This window comes from Nomascus leucogenys, chromosome 17 (assembly GCF_006542625.1).
Source record: "Nomascus leucogenys isolate Asia chromosome 17, Asia_NLE_v1, whole genome shotgun sequence".
In the NCBI taxonomy this organism is placed as follows: Eukaryota; Metazoa; Chordata; class Mammalia; order Primates; family Hylobatidae; genus Nomascus; species Nomascus leucogenys.
This window is the reverse complement of record NC_044397.1, coordinates 35,576,370-35,598,135: the sequence shown is the minus strand read 5'-3', so window position 1 is coordinate 35,598,135 and position 21,766 is coordinate 35,576,370. Positions and strand designations below refer to the sequence as shown.

The 21,766-nt window shown below is 52.6% G+C and overlaps 1 protein-coding gene across 1 annotated transcript; it reads right to left on the bottom strand.

Annotated features, from left to right (window-relative positions):
* Positions 1-13,806: 13,806 nt before the first annotated feature.
* Positions 13,807-20,237, bottom strand: LOC105737674 (mucin-3B-like). The gene is made up of 10 exons (XM_030795591.1): positions 20,213-20,237; positions 19,439-19,698; positions 17,563-17,627; positions 16,478-16,626; positions 15,988-16,053; positions 15,469-15,631; positions 14,673-14,846; positions 14,494-14,585; positions 14,291-14,343; positions 13,807-14,144 (listed from the first exon to the last, which is right to left on the bottom strand). The coding sequence occupies exons 1-10, from the start codon at positions 20,235-20,237 to the stop codon at positions 14,103-14,105; spliced, it is 1,089 nt and encodes a 362-aa protein (XP_030651451.1). The 3' UTR covers positions 13,807-14,102.
* Between the last annotated feature and the right edge of the window lie 1,529 nt (positions 20,238-21,766).

Below are 21,766 nucleotides of genomic sequence, written 5' to 3'. Positions count from 1 at the left end.
TAAAAATATAAAAATTAGCCGGGCATGGTGGCGGGCACCTGTAGTCCCAGCTACTACGGAGGCTGAGGCAGGAGAATCGCTTGAACCTGGGAGGCAGAGGTTGCAGTGAGCTGAGGTCGCACCACTGCACTCCAGTCTGGACAATAGAATGAGACTCCATCTCAAAAAAAAAAAGCAGCAGCAGCTGTGCCCTGGAGGCCAAAGAAGAAGGGGCAGTGGAGGGACAGAGCCTGGTGACGCCAAGTCAGTGACATGGTGGGCCACCGAGAGACCCAAAGAAGGCAGGGACACTCTGTGGAATGCAGGGGACTATTCTGAACACACCTGCTCTCTTTTGCCTTTGTTCCTGGATTCATACCATTTTCTCCGATTTGTTACCATTCAATTTGTCCTTAATCACTCACATCTCCACAACAGTTGCCCTCGCAGGTCACATCAAGCTTGAGCTCTAAGTGACCGAATCCCCATCCATCTCATCCAGCTGCCCTTCCTCTTTCTGAAATCTCACATTCAGTTCCTAGGACACCCTCACCTCCTGATGCACCTTCTCTCCGGCTCCTGCAGTCCTTGCCTGCTCACTAAGTGGCAGCCCCAGGCTAAAGGCTTCGGCTCTGCCATCCCCGTCGTCCCCCAGGCTGGCAAACTCCACCAAGCCAAGGTTCTTCACTCTCTGCAGGAGGGACAAGGGAACCGTGCTCTGGGTGAAGAGATTCAGACCCCTCCCAGCCTGGGATTCTGGTGGCAACGGTGTCCCCAAAGGATGTAATGGAGCAAGTGTGGCGGTCCTTCCACAGGTCAACCTCCAGGGTCAGGGTGCTCCACAAGGAAGCTGGGCAAAGGAAAACTGAGCTTCTTCTCCAAAGAAACTCAAATAGCCAACAAGCCCAAGAGAAGGAAAAAGCATACAAATTTCACCAGGAAGCAAAGAAATCCAAAACACAGCAAAATATGGTTTCTTCTTCGTCTATCAAATTGCACCCATCATGATGATAGATGACTATAATAGCTGGTGTTGGTTGGGGCCTTTTCATGTGATGTTGACTTGGCATCATAGTTCTAAAGGATAATTTGAAAATATGCATCAGGGACCATTGGAAGAGTCATACTTTTTTTTTTTTTTTTTTTTTAGGAGTTGGGGGTCTCACTCTGTAACCCAGGCTGGAGTGCAGTGGCACAACCTTAGCTCACTGCAGCTTCAAACTCCTGGGCTCAAATGATCCTCCCACCTCAGCCTCCAGAGTACCTGAGACCACAGGCCCCACCATACTCAGCTAATTTTTTATGTTTTATAGAGATGGGGTCTCACTATCTTGCCCAGGCTAGTCTCAACTCCCAACCTCCAGTGACTGTCCCACCTCAGCCTCCCAAGGCACTGGAATTACAGGCATGAGCCACCACACCCAGCTGCTGATATCATTTTAACGATAACATTTCTAGTTATTCATCCTGAATTAATCTGATGCAGATATAAAATAAAATTTATACAAGAATGTTTATTGCCTGGTTACTTATTATAGTAAAAAACAGAGGTACACATGTCCAAGAATAGACAAATAGGGGACTGGTTATATGACTGTGGTATTCCATAGAATAGAATAGTAATCAGCCATTAAAATATAAACCGTCCATAGAATAAATCTAAATACATAGAAATAAAACGTTAACAATGTTTATCTGAATGTTAAGGCTAAGGGGGTATTTTTTCAGGCTGGGCATGGTGGCTCATGCCTATAATCCCAGCACTTTGGGAGGCCAAGAAGGGCGGGATCACGAGGTCAAGAGATCAAGACCATCCTGGCCAACATGGTGAAACCCTATCTCTACTAAAAACACAAAAATTTAGCTGAGTGTGGTGGCGCGCCTATAGACCCAGCTACTCAGGAGGCTGAGGCAGGGGAATCACTTGAATCTGGGAGGTGGAGGTTGCAGTGAGCTGAGATGGCACCACTGCACTCCAGTCTGGGCAACAGAGTGAGACTTGTCTCAAAAACAAAACAACAACAAAAAAAAAAAAAAAGAGAGAGAGGCAAGTTCTCAATGTACCCCCAGACTGGAGCGCAGTGGTGAGATCCTAGCTCACTGCAGCCTGGAACTCCTGGGCTCAAGTGATCCTCCCTCCCTCCTGAGTACCTGAGTACTGGGGCTACAGACGTGCACCACCACACCTCATTTTATAATTTTTAAAACACAATAAATGTGTATGAATATATAAATGTATGTGCATATATGTATATATGTTATATAAATATATGTATATATATATATGTTATTTTACTTTATTTTTATTTTTTTGAGACAGAGTCTCGCTCTGTCACCCAGGCTGGGGTGCAGTGGTGCGATCTTGGCTCACTGCAACCTCCGTCTCCCAGGTTCAAGCAATTCTCCTGCCTCAGCCTCCCGAGTAGCTGGGACTACAGGCCCATGCCAGCACGCTCAGCTAAATTTTTTTATTTTTAGTAGAGATAGGGTTTCACCATATTGGCCAGGATGGTCTCGATCTCTTGACCTCGTGATCTGCCCACCCTGGTCTCCCAAAGTGCTGGGATTGCAGGCATGAGCCACCGTGCCCTGCCTATATACATTTCATTTCATTTTATTTTATTTTACTTTATTTTATTGTTTTATTTTATTTTATTTTATTATAGGTATGCCTTATGTCACCCCTTGGAGAACCCATGGAAAATCATTCACTGGTGACAATTTCCAAGCTGGGATTCCCCAGACCTTTGCAGTCAAAATGCTTAACAAAAATTGCCTATTTGCCTACATTGCAGCCACTGGTCATTAAAGATGCCAGCTCCCTCTCCTGCTAAGCAGGTAAAGTTTGGTAGCTTTTTTCTGTGTGAAAGTAATGACATGGTATCTCATTAAATGAATTAAGTTGAGTCCTTTCTTGCCCATTTACAGTGTTTACTGCTTCTACATTCCACATGTATTTGGATTTTTCCTTAAAAAGATTAAGCCTGGGGGCAATGGCTCCCAGCACTTTGGGAGGCTGAGGCAGGAGGTTTGCTTGAGGCCAAGAGTTCAAGACCAGCCCTGTACAAAAAATTTAAAAATTTGCTGTGCATGGTTGTGCACATCTATAGTCCCAGCTACTTGAGAGGCTGAGGCAGAAGGCTCACTTGAGCCCAGGAGGTTGAGGTTGCAGTGAGCTATTATTGTGCCACTGCACTCCGGCCTGGGCAACAGAGAAAGACCCTGTCTCTAAAATAAAATCGATTATTATTTAATTAAGGCAGCTGGTTTTTCAGGCAAATCTTTCGCATCGTGGCATTTTTGGGGACACACATTAGAAGGCTCTTCAAGGACAAGTCTGAAGACCGTCACCAAGCTTTGAAATTGTCTCCTGCCACCTCCAGGACATATTTCTGCTTGTTACAAAATCAGTCAATGAAGTCCCCAGTGGCAGCTCCCCTGAAGAGGCAGTGGCAATGTGGGGAGCCCTCATGGTGTGTGGAGGGAGGGTCCTTGCTCTGTCTCCAAGACCAACCTGTACACCGCTGTGTGACCTTGTGCAATCCAGCGAACCTCTCTGAACTTCCATTTCCCCCTGGAAAATGAGAGTAAATGATGCCTGTTCTGGCCACCCTGATCACTCTAGAATATTCTACAATGTTATGGGAGGCACTGGGATGAGCTGGGGTCCCCCAGTTCTAGGTGCACATTCTGCTCTGCCACACAAGAGCTAGGTAGCCTGGGTCTATTCCTTTTCCGTAAGGTCATTGGCTCCTGGCTGAGTTGTGGAGGTTGAGATAGAGCTGGGGCCACCCCAACCCCTGCACACACCAATGGCGGTGGATGGACTTCTTGGCTTTCTAGTGCCAGCAGGCAGTCACTGCTTCTTAACAGCAAGAGCCACCAGTTGAGGCTAAAGCATGATATGGCGTATTGAATAGGATCACCCCAAAATATACCCTCAAGTCCTAACTCCTGGTACCTGGGAACGCGACCTTCTTTGGAAACAGGGGCTTTCCAGATGTCATTAAGTCAAGGATCTCAAGATCAGATTTAGGATGGCCCCTAAATCCGAATACTTGTCAGAGAAAAGAGAGAGGTGAGACATACAGGAAAGATACCCAGAGATGATGAGGCAGAGATCGGAGTGATGTTATCACAAGCCAAGGAACACCAGGAGTCAACAGGAGCTAGAAAAGGCTGGCCGGGCACGGTGGCTCACGCTTGTAGTCCCAGCACTTTGAGAGGGCGAGGCCGGTGGATCGCTTGAGCCCAGGAGTTTGAGATCAGCCTGGGCAACATAGCAAGACCCCGTCTCTACAAGAAAAAAAATACAAAAATTAGCCAGTCTCATAATCTAGCCTCTAAATAACGAGATAAACATTTTTTAAAAAGGAAGAAGCTAGGCCGGGCGCGGTGGCTCACGCCTGTAATCCCAGAACTTTGGGAGGCCGAGGTGAGTGGATCACGAGATCAGGAGATCGAGACCATCCTGGCTAACACAGTGAAACCCCATCTCTACTAAAAAGAAATACAAAAAATTAGCTGGGCATGGTGGCGGGCGCCTGTAGTCCCAGCTGTTCAGGAGGCTGAGGCAGAAGAATGGCATGAACCCGGGAGGCGGAGGTTGCAGTGAGCCGAGCTCGCGCCACTGCACTCCAGCCTGGGCGACAGAGCAAGACTCCGTCTCAAAAAAAAAAGGAAGAAGATGGCCAGGCGTGGTGGCTTATGCCTGTAATCCCAGCACTTCGGGAGGCCAAGGTGGGTGGATCACGAGGTCAAGAGTTCGAGACCAGCCTGACCAACATGGTGAAACCCCGTCTCTACTAAAAATACAAAAGTTAGCTGGGCGTGGTGGCACGTGCCTATAATCCCAGCTACTCAGAAGGCTGAGGCAGGAGAATTGCTTGAACTGGGAGGCGGAGGTTGCAGTGAGGCGAGATTGCACCACTGCACTCCAGCCTGGGCAACAGAAAGACACTCAGTCTCAAAAAAAAAAAGCTAGAAAAGGCAAGGAGAGATATTCCCCTAGAGCGTTTGAAAGGAATGTGGCACTCATGATGACCTTGACTTCAAGCTTCTGGCCTCCACAACTGTAAGAGAATAAATTTATGTTGCTTGAAGCCACCAAGTAGTGTTTGTTAATTTATTTTGGCAGACCTAGGAGACGCATACACATAGGCATCCCCAATTACAGCAAGTGGTAAAGAATGGGGACCCTGGAGCTGGAAGGCTTAGGTTCAAATCCTGGCTCCTCCAACTGATGAATGGGTGGCATTGAGCAATTTTTTTTTTTTTTTTTTTTGAGATGAAGTCTTGGTCTGTCACCCAGGCTGGAGCGCAGTGTCACAATCTTGGCTCACTGCAACCTCTGCCTCCAGGGTTCAAGTGATTCTCCTGCCTCAGCCTCCTGAATAGCTGGGATTACAGGAACCTGCCACCATGCCCAGTTAATTTTTGTATTTTTAGTAGAGATGGGGTTTCACCATGTTGGCCAGGCTGGTCTCGAACTCCTGACGTCACGTGATCTGCCTGCCTTGACCTCCCAAAGTGTTGGAATTACAGGCGTGAGACACCACGCCCCACCGAGCAAATTATTTATCATCTCTGTGCCTGTTTCCCCATGTATAAAAAACCCAAAATCAGTAACACATCCGTCTTCTTAGGAATGTTGTGAAAGTTAAATGAGATAATACTATAAAAGCGTCCAGCACATAGCAAACCCTCAGTGAATATTTGCAATTTTTTTTTTTTTTTTTTTTTTTTTGATAAAGAGTCTCGCTCTGTCACCCAGGCTGGAGTGCAGTGGCACGATCTCAGCTCACTGCAATCTCCACTTCCTGGGTTCATGCCATTCTCCTGCCTCAGCCTCCCAAGCAGCTGGGACTACAGGCGCCCGCCAACACGCCTGGCTAATTTTTTGTATTTTTAGTAGAGATGGGGTTTCACTGTGTCAGCCAGGATGGTCTCGATCCCCTGACCTCGTGATCCACCCGCCTCGGCCTCCCAAAGTGCTGGGATTACAGGCGTGAGCCACCACACCTGGCCGAATATTTGCAATGTTTAATACATATATTTTTTATTTTTATTTTTAAGAGGTAATGTCTTGCTCTGTCGCCCAGGCTGGGGTGCAGTGGTGTGATCCTAGCTCACTGCAGCCTGGAATTGCTAGATTCAGGAGCTCCTCTCTCCTCAGCCTACTGAGCAGCTGGGACTACAGAGACACACCACCACACCCAGCTAATTTTTTTATTTAAAAAATATTTTTGCCCAGGCTAGTCTTGAACTCCTGCCCTCAAGTGATCCTGCCACCTCGGTCTCCCAAAGTGCTGGGATTACAGGCATGAGTGAGCCACCATGCCTGGCCCATTTTTAATATTAATATGATACTCAGACTATCGGGTCTCTATTGACCTCTCCAACTGGGGTGTGGGGGTCTCTGGGCCTTTCCACACCCCAAATAGCTGTGGGTGACCCCAGCTCATCCCACTACCACCCCAAGATTTGATCTTCCCGAGGGAATCTGATTACCAATATCCCAATTCTTTCCCTAGCTCTGTGGAAGTTCAGACAATGCAGTTCTGAATTTGTCTGAGGCCTTTGAGCATCTGTTAATATAATACTTCCTTCCTGTACTACTTCTTACCCGCCACAAAACTCAAACACTGCCTCTCCCTGTACCCTCATCAGCCCAGGTGGAAGGGCCCCAGAGGCCCCCTCTGTGCCCCTCCAGCCCTGGGCCCCCTCTCATAGCTCCAGCAGCAGATTGGACTGTGGCCGTTTCTGCCCCAATCCCATCTCATTAACTCTACTATAAACTGTTTATTCACCCTGCCTCATCCAGAGCACCTGCCCAGGCAGAGCCAGCCTTTGGTGTTTGCTGAATGAGTAAGTCTATTACTCTCTGTATAAAACAGCAGTCCTTGTAATTGCTTCAATTTTTACATCACTTGAGTTTCAAAGGTTGCCCCTTTGTCTATTGTGAACAAATCTGTTCTCAACTCCACCACTCTCTTCCCAATTTTATAGATGTTAACCATTTCCACCCCCAGCTTCACCTTTCTAAGCTAAAGAGCGCTGACCCCTTCAGACCCCTGGCCCCGCCCCTCCAGAGCAGACAGTTGGTCCCTGTCCCTTAGCCCATCCCCTCTCCGACCCTTACTAGGAACACTGTGCAACTTCATGTACACAAAACAGGATACCGGTTCCAGTCCCCATGTGGGTCCCTGGCATTTTTCTGGCATTTTCTGGCCTTTGTGTCCTCTGCAGCACTTGGAGAAGGTAGAGTTCTAGACTGTGTCCCTCGTCCAGGAGCCCCAGGCCACTAGGACAGCTCCCCCCAGAAACCCCATGGTCATCCCACACTCAACAGGCCCAGCTGGAGACCCTTGTCTTCAAGAGAGGCTCCTGTACTCCCGGTCAATACAGCCTCCTGGACTGTCCATCTCCTATTCCAGGGTGGCTCTCAGTGCCTCTCAAGAGGCCTCTTTCAAATGAAGATGGTAGAAATACAAGCCATAGTATCAAAGATAAAGAGTTCTTTTCCGATTTTTAAATTTTTTATTATTATAATTATTATTTGAGACAACGTCTCTCTCTGTTGCCCAGGCTGGAATGCAGTGGCACAATCACAGCTCACTGCAGTCTCGACCTCCTGGGCTCAAGCATTCCTCCTATCTCAGCCTCCCAAGTAGCTGGGACTACAGGTGCATCCCACCACACCCAGCTAATTTTTTCTGGTGTTTTTTTATAGAGACAGGGTCTCACTATGTTGCTCAGGCTGGCTTCAAACTCCTGAGCTCAAGCAATCCTCCCACCTCAGCCTCCCAAAGTGCTGGGATTATAGACATGAACCACTGCAACCAGCTGATGAAGAGAAAAATCTTGAAGGGAGCCTGTCTTAGTCGTCTTGGGCTGCCATAGCAAATACCATTGACTGGGTGGCTTAAACAATAGAAATTGACCAGGTGTGGTGGCTCATGCCTATAGTTCTTGCACTTTAGGAAGTTGAGGTGGGAGGATGGTTTGAGCCCAGGACTTCAAGATCAGCCTGGGCAACAAAGCAAGACCCCCATCTCTTAAAATAAAAAATAAAAAAATAGAAAGATTTATTTCTCACAGTTCTGGAGGCTGCAAGGTTCAAGACCAAGGTGCCGGCTGATTTAGTTCGTGGTGAGCACTCACATTTTCATACCTCAGCCTGTAGTAGGGGCTGGGGCAATGGCGCTGGACCCATCCTAGAAGCCAAGGACAGCTCCACCCAGAAACTTCACCATCACCCCAAACTCCACAGCCTCAACTGGAGACCTTTGTCATCCAGCAAAAAGAGGCTCCTCTCCCAGTTAACACAGCCTCCTAGACCATCTATCTCAGCGTCCCCCAGCCAACCATCAAGTGGAGCCCCCATTTCCAGGGCAGTTGGGTTCTCAGCTGGGCTTTCATGTTCTCCTCCCAGGATGGATTTGGGTGCCTCTCAATGGCCTCTCTGATGCTGGTCTGCCCTACAGAGGCATCCCCAGCCCTACTCAGCCCACAGAGGTTCCTGTGATATCTAAACATTTCAGCTTGGTCTTACTGCTCCTGTCATCCACAAATGTACCAGCACCACCACACTCTCCCCAGCAAACATCACGCTTAATCCAGCACATGCCCCCTCATCTTTCAGGGCATTCCTACCCCGTAGCTCCCCTGCAGAGCTGTAGAAATGATTTTTCTACCTTCTCAGAGTGCTCTTCCCTTGCTTGACTGTCTGCTTCTCCAAAACCTCACCAGTCCACAGTGTGCCCTGGAGTACTCAGAAGAGGGTGCAGAGAGTAGGAAGAAAAGCTACAGATGCTGGGCCAGGTGCGGTGGCTCGCACCTGTCATTCCAGCACTTTGGGAGTTCGAGGTGAGCAGATTACTTGAGGCCAGGAGCTCAAGACCAGCCTGGCCAACATGGTGAAACCCTGCTCTACCAAAAACACACAAAAAAATTAGCTGGGCATGTTGGCACACACCTGTAGTCTCAGCTACTCCACAGCTGAGGCAGGAGAATCTCTTGAACCCTGGAGACAGAGGTTGCAGTTAGTGGAGATCATGTCACTGCACTCCAGCCTGGGTGACAGAGGAGACTGTCTCAACAACAACAACAAAAAAGCTACAGATGCCAATGGTCATCTCTGATCTGACATCTGAACTGCTCCCCAAGGACCCAGAATCCATTCCCAGAGCAGGGGATGATTTGCAGAGAACTGGGTTCCTCTAGAGGGGTGGAGAAGCACTGGTGGAGAGAACTGGGTCCTCTAGGGGAGGAGAGGCGCAGGGCACAAATCCCCTGTCAAGTGGTGGCCGTGTTCATTATTCGCTGTGTGGCCCCAGGCAAATCACTCATCCTCTCTCTGAGTCTCTACATATCCTCATCTGCCCCGACTTCCTTACACAGATCTCCTCATGAGAATCATATGAGCTACCTGCTGGGAAATGGCTTTGTGAACAGCAGAGCCCTCTGCAAGAGGAGGGCAGGCGTCTCTGGATCTAATCAGACCTTCCAGAGCCCTCCGGAGTGGCCCTACTTTGGCCCTACTTGCCTGGCCTCACTCCCTCCTGCTCTCTGCACTGGCCATAGATAGATGTTTTTCTGACTGTTTTGCACACTAAGGGATTCACCTGTGTTATCGTTGCCACACAATTATAAGCACCTGAGGGACGGGGGCTTTTGGTTGCTTGGGGGCCATCTCTAACACTCGGCTGGGTACACAGAGGCAATGCCACCCGCTGACTCCTGGGGCCTTCGTCATCGCTGTCATCACCTCCATCACCCTCTCCTTGAATAATCTGAGGACAAAGATCTGCTGGGCCAGGTCTTGGGAGCAGGGATGGGGAGGACCCCTCCTAAGACCCATCGAGGCCCACAGCTTCCCACTCCTGTATATGAACTTAAAGGGAATCTATGTGTTATTAATAAATTCTTGTAATGTCCCCAAATCCACCGAGTTCATCACTCCAGCCCTTGGAACTCTCCCATCAGCTCCTCCCTGCCTGTACCTCTCTCCCAACATGTCTGGGTGGGGTAAAGGAAGTCTCATCTGTCAAGGCTTGGCTGGCAGAGGCAGCCTCAGAGGGCCTGAGTCCCTGGCTGGGAGGATGGTGGAACTTCCCTGGTGGGTTACCTCGAAGGTGTCCTGCAGGGCTCCAGAGACCCCCACCCCAGCTCCCCTGCCCCCTCACCACCCCTTCTGCCCACCCCACAGCCTCAACTCAAGGTCTCTCTCTCTCGCCTCATCCCTGTCCACCCCTGTCAGAAAGGAATCAGAAAGTCTGTTCTGTATGAGGGAAATCAGCGGGTCAGAGTCATCTCTCAGACACAGTCACCACCAGGCTGAGCAAAGATCCCCAAGCCTCTGTCTCCTCCCACAGCCCCTCAGCCAAGGTTTGTTTTTTTTTCTTTTTTTGTTTGTTTGTTTGTTTGTGTTTTTTTTTTTGAGAGAGTCTCGCTCTGTTGCCAGGCTGGAGTGCAGTAGTGCAATCTCGGCTCACTGCAACCTCTGCCTCCGGGGTTCAAGCGATTCTCCTGCCTCAGCCTCCTGAGTAGCTGGGACTACAGGCGTGCGCCACCATGCCCAGCTAATTTTTATATTTTTGGTAGAGTTGGGGTTTCACCATGTTGGCCAGGATGGTCTCAATTTCCTGACCTCGTGATCTGCCTGCCTCGGCATCCCAAAGTGCTAGGACTGCAGGTGAGCCACCGCAACTGGCAGCCTTCTTTTCTTTTCTTTTCTTTTTCTTTCTTTCTTTCTTTTTCCCTCCTTCCTTCTTTCTTTCTCTCTTTTTTTTTTTTTTTTTTGACAGTGTTTTGCTCTTATCACCCAGGCTGGAGTGCAGTGGCACAATCTTGCCTCACTGCAAACTCCACCTCCCAGGTTCCAGTGATTCTCCTGCCTCAGCCTCCCAAGTAGCTGGGATTACAGGTGTGTGCCACCATGCCTGGTTAATTTTTGTATTTTTAGTAGAGGAGGGGTTTCACCATGTTAGCCAGGCTGGACTCGAACTCCCAACCTTAGGTGATCCACCCACCTTGGCCTCCAAAAGTGCTGGGATTACAAGCATGAGCAACCGCACCTGGCCCCGTCAGCCATTTAACTGGTGGGGATTCCCCGGGTGCACCTGAGGCTACTCCAAGTCAAGGGAGGATACTGTCACACACCCCTCTGGACTCCCTCTCTCCCGACCAGGGCTGGCAGCATGTGCAGTGCCTCTGTGAGGTTTGCAAAGACCCATTCCTCCAGCAGATAAAGCCCCCAGGATGAGGGCAGGCAGAGACCACTGTCTATGTGACAAAAGCCCCCTCATTTTCCCGGGGGGAGCCTGGAGAGCAGAAGCTGTGGATTTCAGCCGCCCCTCGGCCAGGGGCTGTGTGCAGACCATCCCCTGCACAACCACAGGCACCTACAGGTCTCCACAGTGACCCCTTCAGCAGCCCCAAGGCAAGATGAGGTCACAGCACGGGTCTCCAGCCCTGTGGCAGCTCCTTGCCATGCAAAGGGGAGGAGGCCACCTGCAGCCCTGCTGCCTGAGGCAGGGGCATGTACTACGACCACCCAGGAGCACTGGACCCGGAGCATCAGCCCAGGAGCACTCACCCGGTATTGGTGTAGCAGTAACAGACGCGCAGAGCCGGAGAGCCAGCGTCAGAATCCAGATCACCAGCATCTCCCGGGGAATGGGCCCCTGGCTGCCCGTCTTCCCTCGTCAGGAGGGACCAAGAAATGAAAGCTTCCCAGGAAGGGATCAGCTATAAAAAGGACCCCAGAGAACTTTGCCTTGAAGCAGGGCAGTGCCTGTCCCAGGGTAGAGGTGAGGTGATGCTGTTGGGTGGGTGGCGCGTGGTGACCACAGGGAGTTGGACAAAGGGCAGCCTGTCCACCCTTCTCCCTTATAAGTCCTGGAACAGTGACCGCCCTGAGCTAGGGTCCCTCTCTTTCAGCGGAAGTCAGAGCCACTGGGGGTGGGGCAGCGCAGGAGGGAGGGACGGAGGCTAGAGGTGTGAGCACACCACTGGTGACAAAAGGTGGGGGCCAAGAAGCACCGGGGAGTGAGTGACCATGGAGGGAGTTCAGAACTGTGGAAGGGGCAGCTGGCAACAGGCCAGACCAAGTCAAGGACCCTCCACTCCCACCCCCAAGAAGCCCCTCTCTCTTCCAGCCATCCCTCCCCATCCCCCACCTCAACATGGTCCTTGCCAAATGTCCAGGCCTTTCCCTGGGGTCCCCAGTTTCCAGCCCTTCTCCTGGGCGGGGTGCCCACTCACACCTGAGACTTTATGGTCCTGGTCCCCACCCCTGGCCAGACACAGAGGTGACGAAAGGCCATGGCCCGTCCCTGCTCAGGACAAAGATCACAGGAGCCTCTCCCAAGCCCATACCAAAAGACCCAAGGGGACGCGTTATTTCTGATCACCCTCGACTCCTCAGGCAGGCCTGACTGCCCACAACAGCAGGAACAGAAGGGCCCCGCGCCAGCGTAGACAGGCTCTGCTGTGTGAGTTTGCTGTCAGGGTTTGGGGGCCTTGTGGGGGATCAAGATCTTTGGGAAGGCTCAGCTTTACCCATCCTTGCAAAAGGTGGCTGGACCAGGCAGCCCTGGCACCTGGGCCACCCAACTCCCTGAACCAGCAACAGGGGTCTAACTGCTCCCTAAGCCCCCAGTGTCAAGGTCAGGGCAGTGGTGGGGGTGGGGAGAGCACAGATGACAAAGCCCAAGTGGCTCCTGCCCCAAGTCACTCTCCAACAAAATGGGTCCCCCCAACCTCTGTGTTTTCTATGAGGAACGTCATGGCCCCCAAGGGCTGCCCACAGACCCCCTCCTTCCTCCCTGGGAGACACGAGTGCTCCCACGATCCTCCTACAGCGCTGCCTCTGGAAATCCCTGTTCTCCAATCAAATGGAGATCACTGGGGGGGTGAAAAGGAGACAGACAGAGAGCTGCTGCTTTTTACAATAAACTCTATATTGTGCACATGGAGACCTGGAGATGTGCCGACTTCCTGTTCCCAAAGCCGATCTTCCCCGCCCAGGAGATTGAGGATTTCAGGGCTCAGAGTTACCACAGGAATCGAGTTGACACCAGGGCTAGAGGGGGGAGGAGGGGAAACGGAGGGGATGGGTTTAAAAGGCAGTGGTGAGGTGAGAGGGGAGGGAGATCGAAGGGAATGAGGAGGGAGACTGAGGGGGCTGCCTTTCCTTGGGGACTGGGGAACTCATGGCCTGCCCCCATCCACGGGGCTCCAGGGGTGAGAGAAAGGGGTGAAAGAATAAAGAATTGGGCAGCAGGGTGATGGGGGAAACAGCAGCTGGGGTATTTAGGTCAGGGGGAGTCGGGGGCAGAACTGATGAATGGACAGGCTCAGAAGGGGAGAGGATACAAGGAATGAGAGCAAGAGAAACAGTGAATTGGGCAACGGGGTGATGTGGGGAACAGCAGCTGGGGTATCCTAAGACACAGAGGCTATCTATACCTTGCTAGGGACCGGGATGTGAGGAGAGGAGGGAGGATTTAGGGCTAGGGGACTGGGGGGCAGGATGGATGAAGGAACGGGGTCAGAAGGGGAGGACATCTAAGGAATGAGCGCAAGAGACGCAGCAGGCAGTTAGATCAGGAGAGGGCAGAAGATGGGATGGGGCTGCAGGCTGCCTCCAGGTTCAAGGTAAGAAACAGGCAGTAGGGAATTGAGAGAAAATAGGAACCAGGGCCAGAGACCAGGTGAAGGACAGGAGGATTGGAGGATCCCAGAGAGGCAATGGCAGCATGAGGGCTGAGACGGGAGGGCAGAGTAGGACCGATAATTGACCAAGTCTATGTGGCTTTCACAACGGCGTGAGATATCATACAGGAATGTTGTACCCATTTTGCAGGTGAGGAAACAGGCTCGTTACTGACTTGCCCAAGGTTCCACAGTGGAAGAGCCTGGACATGAACTGCATCTCCAGGTGGGTTTCAGCCAAGTTGGAAAGAGAAGGATGAGATTTGGGGGAACAGTCTCATCTTGCCCAAGAACAGCAGGAGCCTGGGCTGCCCGCGTCCTGGGGCCACCTCTTGAAATGCACGCAATGCAGACCCTTGTGTCCGGAGCAGGGCGGAGCGGGTGGTGAAGGGGCCCCGCAGGGCTCACACTGAGGACAAGGTCATCTCGGGTCTCTTGATGTGCACCTGTCACAGAGTCACAGAGAGGGACGGGAACGCGGAACCACTGCTGATCCGAGCCCAGCCCCCTCCCTGCCCTGGTGGGGGTCGGGGAGGGAATCTGGAATGGAGGCTGGGAGAGTTCCTTGGGGTCCCCTTCTTTAGCCCCTCACCTTCACAGTGGTGTCCACGTTCTCCAAGGCCACATGGAAATTTTTATGCTTGTCTGGAGAGAGAGGGGAGAAAGGGAAGGGGAGAGGGAGGGGACGGAAGGGAGAGGGGAACGGAGTAAATGTGAGGAAGGCAAGGAGGGCGTCTGTCCTCGCAGTGGTGACCAGGAAAGCCCCTTCCTGCTTTCTCAGGAGGCAGGACTCACCTGTTCCTTCGTCCTCGAAACCCCAGTTTGAAAAAGTGCCCACGACTTCCTCATCCCAGGTCTCGAACCATTTCCTGTCCTGGTCCCAGGACCTAGGTGGGGCCGCCGCGCGGTCAGAGCCGGCCCCCCGGGACCCCTTGGCCGCCCTCGCCCCCCAGCCCCGCCTCCCGCGCGCTCACCGGCCTCGGCGCAGGCTGCCCCACCATCCGGAGCGCACCGCCCGGACGCCCAGCGCCAGCAGCAGCAGCAGCAGCAGCGCGGCGCCCGCCGTCAGGCCCCCGACCAGCGCCCTCCAGTGGACGGCCACCTCGCAGCGCGGGCCAGAGAACCAGTGCGTGTCGGTGGAGTAGCAGCTGCGGGAGATCGCAGGGTCAGACCATCTTCACCTCCGGGCTCGGGGTCCACGTGTGCATCTGGGCCCCGCGGGGGCGGGCGAGGGGGCGGGGCTCCAGCCTAGGGCAGCGGGGGGTTCCACCCTAGGGCAAGCGGTGGAGGGGTTCCACCCTAGACACGGGGCTGGAATCCACCCTAGAACGAGGGGGCGGGGCTCTACCCTAGGTAAGGGGGCGGGATTCCACCCTAGATCAAGAGGGCCGGGCCCCGACCTAGAAGGAGGGGGCAGGGCCCCACCCTAGAACAAGGGGGCGAGGTTCCGCCCTAGAACAAGGGGGCGGGGCTCCACCCCAGAAGGAGAGGGCGAGGTTCAGCCCTAGAACAAGGGGGCGGGGCCCCACCCTAGAATGAGTGGGCGGGGTCTATCCCAGAACCAGGGGACAGGACTCTACCCCATCAAGGGGGCGGGGCTCCAGGGCAGGGCTCCGCCGTAGGGCAAAGGGGATGGGCTTGGAGCCGGACTCTGGGGACCAGGCTCCACCATAGGGCCTGGGGGCGGAGCCGGGGCGGTGCATGGGACGGGGCTTCCTCCTAGAATGAGTGGGCGGGGCCGGCTGATGCTGTTGGTGAGCGAGGCCTTACCGACACGCGGGACCGCTCCTCTCCAGAACGCACTGGCCCTGGTGACAGTCGATGGCGTTGTCCACGCCCGACGTGCATTTGGTGACACAGCGGAGCCGGGTGGCCTCCACCAAGGGGAAGTAGAACTCCTCATAGCCCGTGGGAGCGGCGCGGCGGCAGATGGCTGGGGGTTGGGGAGGGGGTTGCACAGAGAGAAGGACCTCATCCATTCTATTCAGGGGTCTGATAATGGTGCCTCGGAAAATTCGCGAGGTGGATTCCATTTCCGAGGTGGGGTGCTGTGGGGTAGACCCTGGGATTCGATGAGGGGAGGCCACCCCCAGCACCCTCACCCTCTCCTCGTGGCCCCTGCTGTCCTCAGGTGGAAGCCACTAACCAGCGCCAGGAAGGGCCGCCCTGGGCCACATCATTTGCCTCCCCCAAAGGTCTCTCCCTGCCCCCCGGCTTCAATGGGCAAATGTCCCTCGTGGCAGGGGTCATAGCCACGGGAGACCACTCAACCCTGTACCACACCCTCACCTTCCGGGGTCAGCTCTGTCTTGCTGTTGTTGTTCACCCTGATGGAGTCAGGCTTAAAACACAGGGCTGCGGGAACACAGGCACAGATGGAAAGGGTGGGGCAGGTCAAAGGGTTAAGGTCAAGGCATTAGGGCCAGGAAGCAGGATAGGCATAGGGAGGGCAGTGAGGGCTCTCTGTCTGGGGGAGTGTGGAGGAGCCACAAGGGAAGACTCCTGTTGCCTGCCTCATCTCCCCTGAACAATCCGAGGTCTTCAGCCGTAGGGAAATGCTGAGCCTGATGATCAGGGGGTCTCTTCCCCAGTACCCAGGTCCTGGGGAGACCCTCCCTAGCCCCACCCTTGACGGCGTTGTGTGTGGACTCATTCCCCTTCTCCCAACCTGCCAGAGGTACCACAAGGCTGGCACCTGAGCCCAGTGGGCCCCTGGCCGAGCTGGAGTGGGCTGGGGTGGCAGTTCAGGCCCTGGTCCCTCCCTCCAGCCCTGGCTCACTCTGGGAGTCCTGGCAGCTGTTCGCATCCTGGCTGGCGTTCTGCAGCGCCTCCTTCAGCGCAGTCTTCACCTGCTCATACTCGCTCTCCAGCTGGGGGCTGAAGGGCATCTCCAGCAGGACCAGATAGTCCACCACGATGCTGCCATTCCTGAGGGGTCCACGGCCTTAGCGAGTGCCCCAGCCAGGGATACATGGGTACTTGGAGGGGCACCTCCAGAAACAACCCAAAGTGCACCAGAAGGGGGAAGGGAGCAGAGGTCATGAGTTGGGATGCCACGTGCATCCTTTTCAGAAGGGGCTGCCAGCATTCCTGACTTGGTCCGCCTGGGAAGGCAGGGCAAGGAATGACTGACATGATTGACTTCCTCTCTTTGTGTGTTTTCTAGAGACAAAGTCTTGCTCTGTCACCCAGGCTGGAGTGCAGTGGTATAATTATAGCTCACTGCAGCCTCCAACTCCTGGGCTAAAGTGATCCTTTCTCCTCAGCCTCCCAAGTATCTGGGACTACAGGTGTACACTACCATGCGTGTCTAATCATTTGTTTATTATTATTACTATTATTATTATTGTAGAGATGGGTTCTCACTATGTTTCCCAGGCTGGTCTTGAACTGGTTTCAGGTGATCCACCCACCTAGCCTTCCCAAAGTGCCAGGATTGCAAGTGTGAGCCACCACATCTGGCCTGACATTCTCTTTGTGTTGCATCAAGCCATCATCCACCAGGCGCCCCTGGATGCACTCTCTGTCCCTCTCTCTCTTTCTCTCTCTCTCTAATGCTGACCCACTCAGTAGAGCAGGGGCCAGCCAGAGGGGGACGAAGTCACCAATCCAGGCACCACCTTCCCACATGTCCCTGCAACTTCTCTCCTTCCAGTGTGCTGAAGAAGAGAGGTGCCACCCCTCCTCCAGATAAATGGCCCCAGAAAACGATCCGAAAAAATACCCAGGGAGTGATTCCTTATGTACCCCCTCCACCCGTCTCTTTATAAAATCTGATGATTACAAAGGAAAGGAATGGGTTTTTTGTGTGCACACATTTCCCCCACCCAACACCGCCTCCGCACCCCCAGATGGGTCTCCTACCTCAGGGACAGGATCTCCACACCCTTGAAGGTGAAGCCCCGCATGTCTGCAAAAATCTTCTGCATCTGAAACACCAAGGAGCCCTGGGCTCACGTCTGAACCTGCAGACCTGAGGGCACCCAGACGCCCAACCCCAGCTCCAGGGAGACCCTTCAATTCCCCTCCCCGGCCAGTGCCGTGGCTCACGCCTGTAATCCCAACACTTTGGTAGGACGAGGCAGGCGGATCACGAAGTCACGAGTTCGAGACCAGTCTGGCCAACATAGTGAAACCCTGTCTCTACTAAAAATACAAAACATTAGCCAGGTGTAGTGGTGTGCACCTGTAATCCCAGCTGCTCAGGAGGCTGAGGCAAGAGAATCACGTGAACCCAGGAGGCGGAGGTTGTAGTGAGCCAAAATTGCATCACTGCATTCCAGCCTGGGCCACAGAGCGAGACTCTCTCTCAAGAAAATGAAAAAGAAAGAGAGAGAGAGAAGAGAAAGAAAGGGAAAAAGCATTGTGTGAAGATGAGGGAAAGGAAGGAAGGAATTGTGTGGAGAAGAGTGAAAGCAGGCAGGAAGACAGCGGTCAGCCTGTGGTCCCTCCTGGCTGCCCCCATAGTAGGTGGATGTCCATGTCCTAATCCCCAGAACTGTGACTAGGCTATACTACGTGGCAAGGGAGGATCAAGGGTGCAGGATGAATTAGATTGCTAATCAGCCTAACTTTTTTTTGTTGTTGTTGAGATAGGGTCTCATTCTGTCATCCAGGCTGGAGTGCAATAGGGGGATCATAGTTCACTGCAGCCTTGACCTTCCAGGCTCAAGTGATCATCCCACCTCAGCCTCCCAAATAACTAGGACCACAGGCATCAGCCACCATGCCCAGGTAATTTTTTAAAATTTTTTGTAGAGATGAGGGTCTTGCTGTGTTGCCCAGGCTGGCCCTGAACTCCTCACCTCAAGCGATACTCCCTCTTCGGCCTTCCAAAGTGCAGGGATTATAAGACAATCAGCTGATTTTTTTTTCTTTTGAGATGGAGTCTCGCTTTCCCTCTGTCATCTACGCTAGTGTGCAGTGGCTAAATCTTGGCTTACTGCAATATCCGCCTCCTGGACTCAAGCGATTTTCCTGCCTCAGCCTCTTGAGTAGTGAGGATTACAGGCATCTGCCACCATGCCCAACTAATTTTTGTATTTATAGTAGAGACAGTTTCACCATGTTGACCAGGCTAGTCTTGAACTCCTGACCTCAGGTGATCCTCCCGCCTCGGGATTCCAAAGTGCTGGGATTACAGGTGTGAGGCACCCCGCCCAGCCTAATCAGCTGATCTTGAGAAAATTGACATAGACTATTTGGGGAGGAGGCAAAGTCATCACAAGGGTCCTTAACAGTGGGAGAAGCAATGGAGGAGGCCAGAGTTCATCAGAGGGAGATGAGGCTATGGGAGAAAGACACAGAGAGATGCAGCCTTTGCTGGCTTGGAAGATGGAGCCAGGGACCCTGGCACACGCAATGTGGGAGGCTCCAGAAGCTGCAAAGGGCAAAAAAAAATGGATTCTTCCCTGGAGCCTCTGAAAGACAACACAGCCCTGGTGACGCCTTGATTTCAGCCCAGTGACACCCACATCAGAATTCTAATCTACAGAATTCTAACATGGTAATGTCGTGTGGTTCCAGCAGCCAGGTTTGCCTTTGTTGGTCCGGCAGCAGTTGGAAACTGATACAGCTCCAAGCAGCCCAAGTCAGGAGATGGCCCCAGGAGGGAGGGTGGTCCCAGCCACCTCCTAAGGGTGAGGACAGAGAGGAGCATGACACAGGGCAGCAGAGGGCATAGGAGAGATGGCAGGGAGGGAAGGACTGGGCAAACGGCATGGGTGCCTCCAGGCCCCACAGAGGGATAAGTCTGGGGAGAGTCAGTGACACTCTCTGGGAGGAAGTGCAGAAGGCATAGCTCTGGCGACTCACCTAGATCCACCTGTTCCACAGCAAACTCACAACGGGAACCATAGAAGGTGCTGGGGCACTGGCACTTGAGGCCATCCCACTGACCTCCATTCTGGCATCTGGTCTGGAGCTGACAGCGGTCCCCAGAGAACCCCGGAAGGCAAGCACACTGGCCCTGTTCCCAGGTGCCACCATTGTCACAGGTGCCTGGAAAACACAGGAAGAAAGGGAAGCTCAGGATAGAGCCTGACCTCAGTGACACAGGAATTTTGCAGGGGAGGAAAGAACGGAACAGAGAGGCAGAAGGTCCAACCTGCAGTGGTGGTCAACGGGGATTGTGTGGTCATCTGAGAAGTGATGGGAGTTGTCCTGCGCGATGTAAGGGTGGTAGGAGTCTGGGTAGTGGCCACTGGTGTCTCTGAAGTCCTGGTGGTTGGTGGGGAGGGGTGTGTTGACTTGCTTGAAGTCCTCAGGATGGTCGGGAGGCTACTGCTTGGTTTCGTGGTGAGCGGGACGGTAGAGACGCCAGGAAGAGGTGGGGGGATCACAGAGCTGGTGCTCAGCCAGGTCTCACTGGTGGGCATTTGAGTACTTGTGAAAACTGTGTTTGTGGGTACAGTCCCAGTGCCAGTGGAACTGGAAGCATTGGGTGTGATGCTGGGCTCACTTTCTGGTGTCATGGAAGAAGTGTCCATATATGTAGTAAGGGTAGTTTGAATACTGATCGAGCTAGGACAGGTGACCATTTCGGTAGTAAAGGGAAACACTGTTAATGGGGTGGTGGGAGGAGAAGGAGCTTCAGTGCTGGGATCCATTTCAACACACGGATCAGTGGGAGAGGCAGGGACTATGGTAATTGTTATAGTTTCTGGACAGGGTGTGGTGGAGGGAAGGGAAATATAAGAAAAGGGGGTTATTTTGGTGAGAGCTGTGGTCAGAGAGGAGCTGGTAGGAGAAGTGCTGGTAGTTGCAGAGGAAGAGAGAGTAGGAAAGGCTGTGATGGAAGAGGAGCCCACATTTTCTGTACTGAAAATGTATGGTGAAGAAGGAACAGAATGAGTGGTAGTAGAGAACACTGGAGTTATGCTGGCAGAAGACGGAGAAGAGGACATGATGATAGTGGGTGTTGAGGACCAGATGATGGTACTAAAAGAAGTCAAGATTGCATTTGTAGATGTACTTCCCCTAGTGAAAGATTCTGTAGTGAACTCACTTGTAGATGTGAGTGAGGTTTGCAAAGAGGTGATTGAAGGAGTTGTTTGAAGGGTGGAGGAATGTGTGCTAGGAACAGGATACTGTGATGTTGACATGATCTTGCTCAAGGCTGTTGATGGAGTAAGAGTATGAAGAGTGGACGTGGAGGAATCCATACTTCCAAAGGTGACAGTAGTAGGTACAGGGGATGTTTGGGTCCCAGTGGCAGAAGTCAGTACAGGAGGGGTCTGTGTTGGGGTTTCAGGCATAACAACAATACTTGTGCTAAAGGAACTAATTGTGGTGTTCTCAGTACTTCTGAGGGTCGTTCTCACAGTGGACACGGTGGGAGAGGTTATGCCCACAAGGGATGAGATTTCTGTACTTTGGACGGAGGGAGAAGATGAAATGATGTGTGTTGGGGTTGGTAAGCTACTGATATCAGTGGGTATAGGGGGAAGGTCTGTGGTTGTAGTCAATGAAGTGCTGGTGCGCAAAGGTAAGGGGGGGAGAGTTCTCAGGGATGTGGTCAGGATGTCTGTACTCAGAGAAGATGGGGATAAAGGTGTGGAAGTCACCCCAGTCTCTGAGGTAGTGAAAGGTGAGGTGATGGCAGTTGTGGATGAGCTGACTGTGGAGTAGATGGTTGAAGAAGTGAAGCTGGGAGTACTGTGTGAGGTGGTCTCTGTGGTGATGATTGAAGAAATGAAGCTGGGAGTATTGTGTGAGGTTATTTCGGGGGTGGTGACTGAAGAAGTGAAGTAGGGAGTACTATGTGACCTGGAATCAGTGATGCTGATTGAAGAAGTGAAACTGGGAATACTGTGGGATGTGGTCTTGGTTTTGGTGATTGAAGTAGTGAAGCTGGGAGTACTGTGTAAGGTGGTCTCGTTAGTGGTGTTTGAAGAAGTGAAGGGGGGAGTACTGTGTGAGGTGCTCTTTGTGCTGGTGATTGAAGAAGTGAAGCTGGGAGTACTGTAGGATGTGCTTTTGGTGGTGGTGATTGAAAAAGTCAAGCTGTGAGTACTGTGGGGTGTGATCTCGCTGGTGGTGATCAAAGAAGTGAAGGTGGGAGTACTCT

What these genes read in the sequence shown, in the direction of transcription:
- LOC105737674 (XM_030795591.1), bottom strand. Translation starts at nt 20,237, where the DNA reads ATGGTCACCTGTCCTAGCTCGATCA. An exon ending in CTCCCCAGACTTATCCCTCT is followed by an intron (nt 17,628 to 19,438) that starts GTGGGGCCTGGA and finishes TTGGTGTTTCAG; the next exon opens with ATGCAGAAGATTTTTGCAGA. An exon ending in TTTCGAGGACGAAGGAACAG is followed by an intron (nt 14,344 to 14,493) that starts GTGAGTCCTGCC and finishes CTCTCTCTCCAG; the next exon opens with ACAAGCATAAAAATTTCCAT.